Source organism: Elgaria multicarinata, chromosome 2 (assembly GCF_023053635.1).
Source record: "Elgaria multicarinata webbii isolate HBS135686 ecotype San Diego chromosome 2, rElgMul1.1.pri, whole genome shotgun sequence".
In the NCBI taxonomy this organism is placed as follows: Eukaryota; Metazoa; Chordata; class Lepidosauria; order Squamata; family Anguidae; genus Elgaria; species Elgaria multicarinata.
Window position 1 is genome coordinate 130,012,589 of NC_086172.1, and position 13,270 is coordinate 130,025,858.

The window sequence follows — 13,270 nt, forward strand, 5'->3', positions numbered from 1 at the left end:
ACTTAGCTGAGCGCAAGAGGAGGAACCGCAGAGGAGAATTTCATTAGCTGTGACAGGTAAAGAGTATTCCCTCTAGCAATGATTTAAACCAACACTGTTGTTGTTCACCATAATTGGAGAGAAGTGTAGGAGACTCTCATAAAATGCATCACCCTACTACATGACAGATTTGACATAAGCCTTGCCCTTGCAGTCATTTAAGAGCACCCCGAGTGACTCACCCAGCTGGATAGGCAACGAGTCCACTCTTAGGGTCACAAGCCAGTCCTCTGCCTCCAGAGACAGTGATTCCCAGCACCTTCTCCAAGGTCACCTAATCAAAAGGAAAAAAGGAAATGAGATTCAGAGAGATTGAATTCAGCTTGTATTTAACTCTCCCCCCACCTCCCCCCAAACACACTTTATTTACTTATTTATAGATACACACACACACACACACACTGTCTCTCTCACTGGACGATGTACAGAACTCAGAAAAAAATGTGACCCGACGTCAAGAGCTGTTCTCTTGATGCTGATGGCAAACCTATTGAGCATGGAAGGCTCTGTACAGAACAAAATATAACCTGGTCCACAACTAGTGGTCTTATAATTGAGAAGTACCTTCAGAAAACTGTTACAAAAGCAGAAACCGACAAAAGGGCATGGAAAATGCTGGGGGGGAGGGGAGGTTAGAGACAAGCAGCAGTCCCAAAGGGCCACTGGTCCCTGCCAAGTTTCTTTTAAGAGTGTGGGGCAGCTTCCTATAAAGATCTATAAAACCATTTCAGCAAATGTAATGTTAGGTCCCTATTTATTTATGTAAGTGGTATTTATTACATTTCTATACTGCCCAATAGCTGAAGGTCTCTGGGCGATTTACTATGGAAACTTCCTCTCCAAAGCTTTCTGAAGGAAATGGCCAGGTCAGGTAACTTAAGCGAGTCAGTAGTCAGGAAATGTCCGCCATTAAGGCAGGGGTGTTGAACAGGGCAGGGCAGGGCAAAAGCGGAGGAGCCAAGAACACCAGCATCTTTTAGTGTAAAGCTCTTGCTGCCAGTAACGGAGCCTGGGGGTGGGGAGCATTTCGACATTTTAGAAGGAACAAAAGGCCCAAAAGTTGAGAAGCCACCAAATGATCAGCAGTTGGGGGAAGCTGGAGGGACCATCTGGGGATGGACACACCCCAAAGGATCCCTGGCAAGCCAGATTTGTCCAGCTGGCCAGCGATTCTGCACTCCTGCTTTAAGGTTATAGGGTTTACATTGCCCTCCCCATAAAGCCCCTGAGTTGCTTATCCTCAAGCCAACAAGACTTATTCTTTATAGGTATATTAATGTCAGATAATATAAATCACTTCAACCCAATCACACAAAGGCCCTGTTCAGAAGACACCTTAAACCATGGCTTTAACTATGGTAAATAAAGCAAAAAGCCTTATTCACCATGGTTAAAAGCCATGGTTTAAAGTGTCTCCTGAATGGGCCCATTGTAAGCAACCCAGGAAACAACAGCTAATCCTATCTGGATGCCTGTCAGCCTCTGAACTCGGAGGACAGGAGAAGCTCAATCACAACTTTTAAAGCTCAGCTAAAAACTTTTCTTTTTCCTAAAGCTTTTAAAACTTGATGTTGCTCGGACTTTATACTGTTAGTTTTATCCTACCCTGTGCCTGTTTTCCCTACCCAGTGCCTGTTTGCATTCCCTTCCCCTCCTTATTGCTTTACTATGACTTTAGTAGAATGTAAGCCTATGTGACAGGGTCTTGCTATTTACTGTTTTACGCTGTACAGCACCATGTACATTGATGGTGCTATATAAATAATAATAATAATAATAATAATAATAATAATAATAATAATAATAAGCACAGAGGTGGTTGTCACCTCTGCGCTCCTCTCGCCCTGCATTTCCACTAGATGGGTGATTCTGCCCGTCTAGCTGTGGCTCTACAGAGCAGGAAGGAAGGAGGCTGGGGTAGCTGGAGGATTCTTCATAAGCCGGCCATCAAAGTCTCCTCCCCTCCCATTATTCTCCTCTTCTCCAAGCTCGCATTTGAGAGCTCATAGAGGCAGCCAGCAGGGATACGGAATATCCTACAGCCCCCTTCCCCTATATTCTATCTAGGGGCCATAGGCTTGCTGTCTGTACCAATTAGCTTCATAGAAGCTGATCAAAGGTTTGAACCCGGATCTCTTATACACAAAACACCCCACTGGTATGTGCAATAAGTCATTTCTGAATCTTGCCTTTAGAATGGTGGCCAGGTAGCCAGATGGAGGGGGAACCAATTCATATACCCTTGGATACAAAGAACCATGAACAGGAGAAAATAAGAACATAAGAAGAGCCCTGCTGGACCAGATCAAGGGTCCATCTAGTCTAGCACTCTGTTCACACAGTGGCCAACCAGTTGTCAACCAGGAACCCTCAAGCAGGACAAATGTATTAGTGACATCCTGTGTACTACTCTTGTGCAAACACCAGTGCAAGCCTTCTGGCAGAATAGCACCACCACAGTGTTGCTAGTGCTCCGCCTCTCTCTCTTTTATCAAATGGAATATGGCTCATGTACTGTTTCTCTAACACTGTTACTACACCAATGCATGGTTTTATTGGGCTGAATGTTGATTCTTTTGTTTTTAGTTACAATACTTGGTTACATCTTTTGTCACGTCTCCAAAAGGCCTGTAGGGATGGGCAACACAGTTATTAGCTTTCATTAATGCTTTTAGCCATCCTCCAGAGATTCCAGTCTTCCCAACGTTCCCACAGGGAGCACTGCCAACCAGCTTCAGGGCACACCTGAAAAAGTCTGCGGGATCAGATTGAAAGATTTGCCCATAAAGATACCTGGTTACAACAGGTTTATCTTTTTTGCAAGACGATTTCCCATCCCAATAGAATTGCTTAAGTCTTTTCTTCATATGTTAATAATTTGGCTAGCTTGCAGTAGATGCAAACTAGTGGCCTACAGGTAAACGGGTTTCATAACCTACTGGCAGCCCTTCCGAGCCCCCAGCCCCCACCCCCCACATGCCTATTGGCCCACATTCTTTTGTACCAGATGGCTCAAGGCAGGAAGGGAGAACCCCCAAAAGGTCCCTTCCTGTTACAAAATGTGCATCTCTTTGGAAATGTGGTTTTCCAAAAAGCAAAACACAAGCATTTTCCTTCCCGTGATTATATATTTCTGAAAAGGGCATATTAATATACAGTTATGCAAGCAAGAGTCAGCAGATAACGTAATTCAAAGTAACGCTTGGTTTGCTGTCTCAAAAGAAAATGCTTATTACCTACCCCACCGTCTTTAACAAGACAACACCTATTGCTCTTAAGAAAATAAACTTTGTTGAACTTGAGTGTAACCAATATTGCATATTTGTATGATGATGAATATATTCTTCTTTAGCTACGAATCACCTTAGAGTTTAAAGCTGTGTTTGTAGCAATCACTACAGAGCAGGCAACCTTGTTTGTGCCTTCCAGATATTTTGGGCTATAACTACCATCAGCCTCAGGCAGCATGCCCAGTAGTCAGGGATTATGTGAGTTGTAGTCCACAATATCCGGAGGGTACCAGGTTGGGGAAGGTTGCACAGGAGAGCATGCAAACTATACGCAAAGACATGAACTGAGATACTAATGCCAAAGTTTTGCATCAGGACTAGAATAGAGCAGGATCTCTTTGGCCTCATCTTAATACCAAACACAGAGAAATACCAGCACTAACTTTCTTCTTCTCAGATCAGTCTGCCCCATTTTCCCAGTGAGGACACAGTCCTTCCCAGAAGTCCAAATTCAGAGTCACTAAGGGAATGCTCTCAGAGAGCATTCAACCCACCCAGATTTTGTCTGATTGGGGAAGGTGCTGAATTTGCTGCCCCCAAACTCAGAACTTCTAAATCCTTGATTCTGTAAAATGCCCCAAAGGCAAAAGGAGCAGTCAAAAGGGTGACTCACACCAAATTGCTCTATGCAACCAGGTACACGAAGAAATGAAAAAAAGCCTATGTAAACCAGGCTGTTTACATGGGAACCAGCTGCCATTTCAGCATGCGTGAATTTTCAGTGGTGGAAACCAACTCAAGGTCTCTCATCTTCCTTTAATGGATCAGTCCTATCACAACACACAAGCTGCTGGTTGCTTTCAGCAGAACACCGCCTGCTTCTAAAGGGAGAAAACATCCAACCGGCCGTTCCATATTTACTTAGCAAACCCTCCAGACTATCCTTTCCATACGCACCAGTAGAGAAAGATTTATAGCATCGATAAATACACCTCCCAAGTCAAAGAACTAATTCCTTAATTCAATAACAAGAAAGGGCAGCATCTACTCTAATTAATAGATCTGCCACTCAAACTTACCATGCACAGAGTTATCAGTGCAACAGCAACATATGGGTAAAACCACACATTGCATGTGGAAAACGCAAAATGCTCCATTATCCTGGGAGAGAATTTAGTTACTGCAACGCCTCATTTTAATAAGGGCTGAGAGGCATTGGAAACCATAACTGAAAGGTTTTCCAGTAATCGGGCCCTTGTGTTGCTTCACTCAACACCAAATCTTACTCAACTGCCTCCAGACTCTTTCCCTTTGCCTCTTACGCTGCGAACAAATGAACGACAACTCCAGAAAACCCTCCCAAACGTATTTGATCAGAGAGGACAACGGGACAAAGAAAAACAACGCATACACCCACAGTTAGCCACCAGACTATTATATTGCCTTCCAGTCTTTGAAGATGGCTTACCTGTGCGCATCCTTAAACAATGATTAGTCAATTGGTCAATTCATGAGCACGGCCAGGCACAGCCTGCAATAGCTCTGGAACTGACCTCACTTGTAGATGGGTGAAAGATGAGCAGGGTACAAGGACAGACATTGTGTGGTTTACAGGGATCAGATGTGCTGAAGAACGAGTACACTCAATCCCCCAAATATACCTTACAAGCGTGCACTGTCAGCATCAGGGTGTCCTGCATCTCCGTCTACAAGCAGCTAAGGAGGGGGGTGGAAGGAAAGGGAATACCCTCGTTCACCCCTCCTCTACAGCGTCTAGAGTTGTGGACCAGATAGCAGCACACAAGACCACCACAGGGTGCAATTTACTGTCAGGATGCACAACTCAATACCGCTGCACAACAAAAAAAACCTCACGCTAATACATGAGGCTCTGCTGGGCTCCATTTGGCACATTCAGTCCAGAACACTAATTGCAGCACATTGCTCTCCTTAGGGGGACTGTCAGCATTTCCACTGCAAAGCCTTCTTGTGGGGATTTTATAACACAGCTGTAATATATTCACTTTGGGCAAAAGCTGGCGGCTAGAAGGGCTGGCTCCTAACCAAGTCGTTTTGCTTGCTTACATTGTGTGTGTACATGTGTGTGTACATGTGTGCAATTTGTTTTCACAGGGCTTGGTGTTTTCAATTTTGATTACAAAGTTTTGACAAGGAAATTAAAAGTGGAGAACTTTATGAGTTATTGCACAACCAATAAGCAGCTCCTGAACACACACTTTTCTGTATTTTTTTTTCTAATTTAAAACAGCTTCTTTTTGCAATGTCTTCAACACGTTCATTATTCTAAAGTGGATTTTTTAAAAATTATTTCCTCCTGCATACAGTCTCATCCCCTCCCCCTCAGAGCTTGTGTTGGGCAGACATATTGTAGTGGCAGTTCTAAAATACCGGAACAGATATATCAAAATAAGAACAAAACAGGCAGAGCAAGGCTGGAGACAGACAGTTGATTAAGAGCATCATCACATGAGGGGAAATCGTGTTTCCTTACCGTCGCTTTTCCACCCCTGCTTTTGTCCCTCATTACTTCCTCTTTCCCCTCCAGGCAGAAAGAGGAAGTAAAGAAAGACCAAATGGCCCATTCAGGGGCTGTACTTATTATTATTATTATTATTATTATTATTATTATTATTATTATTATTATATTTATTTATTTATTTATATAGCACCATCAGTACTTCTCACATAGCTTTTCCTGCACACAGCAGGAGATTGCAGCACATTCCATTTTCCATCTATTTTGTGATGGAAAACGAGCGGGAGGTGCACAGGAGGTGGACAATGCTGCCTAAAGGAAGCGCACACATCCACAAGTGGGCAGAAGCGGGCAGGCGATAAAACACTTGTCTGACAAACCTCTATGAGAGCTCAAGGTGGTATCAGAGGCATGGTTGTCGAGCCCATGCACCCATTTCTTATCACCTGTGATCAAACCGGTTTTGGAGGCTGCTGAAGGTCTTCCAAAGCCACAAATATATTTGGCCGGGGACACCACAGACACCAATTGCTTCTATCACAAAGGAAGTTGTCTTTTACTCATTCAGAATATTTGCCCATCTAGTCTGGTATAGTCTAGTCCAGCCTTCCTCAACCTGGGGCGCTCCAGATGTGTTGGACTACAACTCCCAGAATGCCCCAGCCAGCTGGGGCATTCTGGGAGATGCAGTCCAACACATCTGGAGCGCCCCAGGTTGAGGAAGGCTGGTCTAGTCCAATGTTGCAAAACCTGATGCCTTCCCGATGTTTTCATTTTATTTCATTCATTTATTACATTACCATACTGCCGCACAGCTGAAACTCTCTGGGTGGATCACAAAAATTTAAAACTGTTAAAATATATTACACAAAGGACAAAAAAGCATTTGCATAAAAGCATATAGACAGATAACACACGCGACATATATCTAAAAACAATGTATTAAACAATCAGCCAAAGACAGTCCAAGTCGTAATTAAAACTCATTCTATGCTGCCCAATGCCTGGGAGAAGAGGACAGTTTTTACCTGGCACCGAAAAGATTACAGGTTGGTGCCAAGTGGGCCTCGTTGGAAAAATCATTCCATAATTGCATAACACTAAGATTTCAAACTTAAACATGGTAAATCCAATTGAACTCAACAGGACAGGCATATACAGAGGACTTCCCCAACCTGGTGGCCACCAGATGTCTTGGACTATAACCATTGGCCATGATGGCTGGGGCTGATGGGAACTGGATTCCAAAACATATAGAGAGAACTAGGTGGGGAAGGCTGCTGTCTAGCTTTACTCAATTGGATTTAACTGTCTCGTAAGTGTGCTTAAGTGTAATACAGGATTACACCATAAATTAGCAAGTAACTTTTGTACACTTTCCACCTGCTAAAGGGGAGACAACCCCAACTCCAACCCCAAAAGATTTGACTTATCCTGAGGAACATGGGATTTAAAAGCCTAGTTAGCTTAGAAAGTGGAACAAGCTTTGGAACTTTGATATTCTTTACACATGGGAAGGCTAGGGCCAAAATAAGCGAGTCTGAAACAATAGACCAACCTTCCCTAGCCTGGTGCCCCCCTCAGATGTTTTGACCTTCAGCTCCAAACATGGCCAATTGTCAGGAGTACTGAGAGCAGAAGTTTAAAACATCTGGAGGGCACCAAGTCAGGGAAGACTGTCAGACTGTTTTCTTGAGGCCCATCACACCTACATCTTTATCCATGTACAATCTGCGGTTTCCACCTCCATTTCATTAGCTCATCAAGCGCTGGTGCCTTTTACGTGCCTTCCAGATATCGTCATTGTATCGGCAAAATCTCTTTTCATCTGTTCGCTCTTCAACTATTGTGCCCACCCTACCTTGTCCCCTTCTTCTTCCCCCTCCAGTCCATTGGTTCTTGTGGTTGATGGACATTGTGAATGCCTTTATTTATTTTATTACATTTATATACCACCCCATAGCAGAAGCTCTCTGGGCAGTTTACAGAAGTTTAGAGGTGAGATGATACTCCCTTCTGTGCGGAGTCTTCGCGCACCCTCTCTCCCTCCCACTTCCCAGTTGAGCAGTTCTACAGACTGGAGAACTGCCCTCACCCTCCTCTTTCCTCAGCAAGGCTACCCTTCAACGCACAGGCCCCCAAGAAGGGGCGTTCTGTGACATAGTGTGAGGACAGCAATACATGGGGACGGAAGGGCGGTTTTATCCCACATGGAGAAAAAATACCGCACTTTCCCTGCCCCAGAAAAACACAGAAAATGGGGGGGAAGAAGTGAGATGACTGGACAGGGATGATGTCATGTGAGGGTTGCGGCACAAAATAGTAAACAAGGCAGGACAAAAGTGTGATAAAATGCTGGCGTGATGGAGCTCCTTATCACTCCCATTCAAAGCATTCAAAATTCCAACACTTAGCCGATTATTACACTCTGCACAGTAACAGATTTCCTTTTTTCCTCCGTCTCTACACAGAAGTCCTCCTAACGATCTTTTCATTTTAGATTTCCAGATGCAGCTCTCCCAACCTAATTGTCAAACATTGCCAAAGAGTGTGCTGTGAGCTTGCTGGGGAACTGCAATCATTTTGCTGCATAAAACACCACTGTGCATTATAAAATCTCATATACTCAAAAGGTGGGTGGGCTGGGGAGGTGGGGCTTTCCTAATGGAAAATGCCAGCCAGCAGTCTCTATTCTAATAGCTCTGCCAGTTGACACTGTAATGTCTGCGTGGGCCCACCTGTCAATTTATCACCGCATTTGATAAATCTAAAATAGTATATGCATTAACACAAAGAACTGGAGAACAGCGCAGAGGCACTGTGAGGAACACGAGGAAAGACTGCAAGAGAAAAAGTGTTCCTTAACTATCTACTCCCCATGTGCCCTCAACAACGTCAGTCTTCATGGTTCTCACTCTCTTACAAGGCACGGCTTTTCGCAGTCTCTCCCCCACTTCAGCTCTTAGGGGGCACATTGCTGATCCATTAGCCCAAGCCACGGGTGCTGAATCTGTGCACCTGAGGGTCGTCTCAATGGAGATGCTTTCTAACACAATTCTGTTTTAAGCCACATTTTCAGGAAATCAGATTTGCTCCTTTCATGGCACATACAGCCAATGACAGCAAGATATCCCCCCCTCAAAAGAACCCCTTTTGCATGGGAGACAGATGGAGCCCTCACAGCATCAACAAGCTTCCAAAACCAAACATTATCAGCAACAACCAACATAAGACTCCCCACCTCCTCTCTCAGCCCACTCTTAGGGGCAGTGAAAGTCAATGGCCAGATCAAGGGAGGGGTGTGTGTGTGTGTGTGTGTGTGCGTGCACACCTATGTGTACCTTCCTCTCTCCAGGATGAGCAGCCGGGTCATGAAGGACGAGAGCAGGTGGCACAATGGAGAATCCATGGCATTCCAGGCTCCACAGAGGCCCTTCCCTGGAAGGGAGAGGATGAGGGTTCAGCAGCCCCCGCCCCCAACCCAGCCCTTTTCTTTTTATTCCCCCCACACACACACTCACCTCCTCACTTCTCTGTTTGAGAAGAGGTGGAACCTCACTAGGAATTATTTCCACGTTGACATGGCTAGTGTCAGAGCAGAAGTGCAGATTACAAAAGAACAGAACTCATCCCAAAGCGCAGGCTCATTTGGGGAAGACCAAGGCACCTTTTAAACTCATTGACCCATCAGTGAAGCTCCGCATCGCCAGACAGGCGCAGGCTCAGAACAATAGGCTCCCTCAGCCCTCTCTCGCTCCGCTCCGTGTTGAGTAAGTGCAGGGCAAATCCATGAAAATTACTTCTCAGTATACATGTTTAGTCTGCTGATTTTAGGGGAGAAGTGGAGATTTCAAAGGAACAACAGTCATCCCAAAGCACCGGCTTGTTTGGGGGAAAACAAAGCATTAACGTCCACATGGATGAGGTGGGGGTGGGGGACAAAAGTAAAGGGCACCCCGTGTTAGACCCAAACACACCACTGCGCATGGCCGTCACACTGAGTTGAATCTACTTTAGGGAATCGGGGCAGAGTTTACACGAACCGCGTTGAAGCCGCAGCAAGAAGAAGATCTGGTGCAAAACACCTTCACAAAAATGTGGGTGTTCAGGCAGGAAACTGAGCTGTTGTTGCAAAGTGGCGGCAGCATAATGTGTCCCAAATGAGACTGAGACACAGCAGTGCTGGAGTAAATCACTCATATAGATGGGCCCCTGAAGTAAAACAGTCCTCACATCCTGTAACACAGGAGTAGGCAAACTTTTGGGTGGCTAGAAGACTTGTCTGGAAGGATCCAAAAATCCAAAACAGTGTCATTGGGGTCCATCACACCTACTTTTCCCCCCAGGTATGATCTGTGGTTTCTGCCTTTGTTTTATTAGCGCGTCAAGCACTGGTGCCTTTCACGTGCCTTCCTGGTATTGCCATTGTACCGGTGAAATCTCTTTTCACTTGTTCGCTCTTCTGCTATTACACCCGCCCCACCTCGTCCCCTTCTCCTTCCTCCTCCAGTTCATTGGCTCTTGTGGTTGGTGGAATTGTGATGGGCGTAGTCGCCTCCCCCCTCTGGTTTTGTTGTCTAGTGTTTTAGCGATTTAGCCACCATTTCTGCCTTTAGAGGTAAGATGATGCTCAATTCTGCACAAGGTCTGCGCGCACCCTCTCTCCCTCCTCCTCCTTCTCGGTTGAGCAGTTCTATGGACTGGAGGAGAACCACCACCGCCCTCCTCTTTTGTCAGCAAGACCATCCTTCAATACGCACGCTCCCAAGGGGGGGACGTTCTGCGACCTAGCACAAGGTTGGCAATACACAGGGATGGACTGGCAATTTTATCCCATGTGGAGTAAAAAACACCACACTTTGCCCGCCCCAGAAAAACATGGAAAACGGAGGGAAGAGGCAAGATGACTGCAGGACAGGGACGGCATCATGTGAGCGTCGTGGGACAAAATGGTAAACAAGGCAGGACGACAATGCAATAAAACACTGGTGTGATGGACCTCATTATCCTGTTTAGTCCTACAGGGGGCTTTTAAATGCTTCTGTGGCAACAGTATGTGGCCGATCTACGGATTAGTGAAATTCTTATATTTATCCACTACTACAAAATATAGGGATTTATTAACAGATATACTATTTGTATGCAACTAAACAACCACAAGCAAAGCTTTGAGATAAAATTCAAAAACAAGTAAGCATCTGGAGGAGTTAGAAGCCTAAAGCTCAATTCCTTTGAGTAACGTTCAATCATTTTAAAAGACAATCTGGAATAATTTCTGCAAGGCCAATGAAGAGGCTAGGATTTACTACTGTTAGTCACCCCTTGACTATGAAAGCTGCCTTTTCCTCTGCTGACATTTCTGTTCTTGCCAGAATACCAGTGCTCATAATGACAGTCTAACATAGTCAGGGAGCATCAGATAAGATTCACCTGAACTCTGCTAGGCAAATCCACTTTTCCTATAGAACTGAACCACCATCCAAAATAGATTTTCAAGTTGGCTGCTTTGTTGCATTAAAAAAATGTCTGTCACAAGTGCCTTCAATTGTCATCATTAAATGAAGAACATACATGATTGCAGGGTGGGTGGGTGGGAGGGAGTTGTAATATCAAACTAATTTGCTGGATACAAATATAATCAATAGCGGGATTCACAATGGCTTGGATCCAGGCTTTGCACCCACCAACCAATTCCCCTTTCCCCCTTGCACCTTGTGAAAATATGCTCCAGAGAATTGGGGGAGCCCCTGTGGAATAGTCTGGGAGGGCTGCAGGGGAGGGAGGAAAGAAAATACCCTCCTCCCCACTTCCACCAGTGGGATCCTCCACTGGATCAAAAAAAAACCTCCCAAGGACAGAAGGAGCCTTCAATTTGCAGAAGGCAAAAATGAGATCCAGCCAATTGATGGAGTAACTGCTAGAAGTACAATCTGCTAACTGAAAAGTAGTAACGTTTTTATCCTGTTCAGTCCTACAGCGACTTTCAAATGCTGTGTTCCCTGAAGTGAAACTATAATCAACCCAACCAAACTTCCTACTTCATTTGAATTAAGTTTGACTAGATTCAAAATTAGCTTTACTTGGGAAGAAGGGGGAGGGGGAGCAAGACCCCTATGGCAGAGTGCATGCTTTGCACAACATAAAGGTCCCAGACTCAACAGCTGGCATTCTCAGATAAAGGATCACAGGCGGTTGGGATCAGAAAGAGCCTTGCATGAGATCTTGGAGAATCACTGCCAAAATGAAGAGTACCACACTAGATGAATAACTTGTCTGATAAGACGCCAGCTATGTCATCTTAGCTTCTTTCCTTTAGGGAGGGGCTGTAGCTCAGCAGAAGAGCATGTTTTGCATGCAGAATTCCCAGCAGCTCCGGGAAGGGCTCGGGAAAGACTCCAGTCTGAAGCCCTGGAGAAGTGCTGCCAGTCGGTCTAGACAATATGAGCTACAGTAGATGGATCCATGGTCTGACTCAACTCTGAGGGCTTTTCTACATGAGGCATGTATCACATGCTCATCATTCTGTACTCTCGGTTGTTTACGGGTTCTTTAGATGATATAGTGACCCTCAAGTTTTGCTTCTGTGTCTAACCCCCACTTTAGGTGCAGTTTTTTAGAGTAGGGGGAATGCGGCATTTAAATGCAAAATGGAAAGAAAGTATGATTTCCTCTTGTGTATTTGTGCTATTCTGCTATACCAGAGTGCCACCTAGAAGTTATGCAGCAGGAAAACAGGAAAGGAAACACTCTTTATGTAGTGCTTGGATCTCAATTCTGTGATGAAACTGAAAGCTGTGTAGAAAAATTCTCAATATAAGCCAGCCTTTCTATGTTTCTAACCGTTTTTATGACATTGAACAGTTTTACCCACAAACGGTATATAAATTACAAAAGGAACTGTTCTTTTTAGACAAAAGTAAGAGTAAGAACAATGGGCACCCATTATTAAAAGGCTGTCAAACAGCATCACAGTATTGCAGCATTTTAATTAAAGACAGTAAAATAATAACACAAAATTGGCCCCATTCAGACGACACGAGAGAAGAGACTAACTGTGGTGCTATGAAGTACCGTAAATCTTTACTGGTATTGTCAGAGAAAAAATTGTAGTTAAAAAAGCAAGCTTTTTTAACTACATCCCCCCCCCACCCCTGGACAATACCAGTAAAGATTTATCATACTTCACAGCACCGGAGTTAGTCTCTTCTCTCGTACTGCCTAGTGGTGTTTTTTCTCCCTTTTCCACATCCCCATTCAGACGACACCATTAACCATGCTGGTTAAGGGTTTTTAGTTAAGCAGCAGGGTTAACGGTGTCGTCTGACATGCGTTTTCCTTAACAAGGTGCTTCCACTAACCACATTGTGGTTGACTTCACTAACCCTGTTCTGCAGCAGAGTTAGTGGCACTAATTTTGGCTTAACGTGTTGTCTGACACACATCTGTGGTTAAGGGGCTGAAACCATAGACCTAGCAGTATAGAGCTGCCTAAATTGCGCAACTG

General features: G+C 44.7%; 1 protein-coding gene across 2 annotated transcripts in view; it reads right to left on the bottom strand.

Moving 5' to 3' along the window:
- The window catches only part of MAPKBP1 (mitogen-activated protein kinase binding protein 1), a 128,973-nt gene that overhangs the window by 87,545 nt on the left and 28,158 nt on the right, over positions 1-13,270 (bottom strand). For both annotated transcript variants that reach the window (XM_063117689.1, XM_063117688.1), the window contains exon 3: positions 222-313. In XM_063117689.1, coding sequence (XP_062973759.1) covers positions 222-313 — 92 coding nt within the window. The remainder of the gene's footprint in view (positions 1-221; positions 314-13,270) is intronic.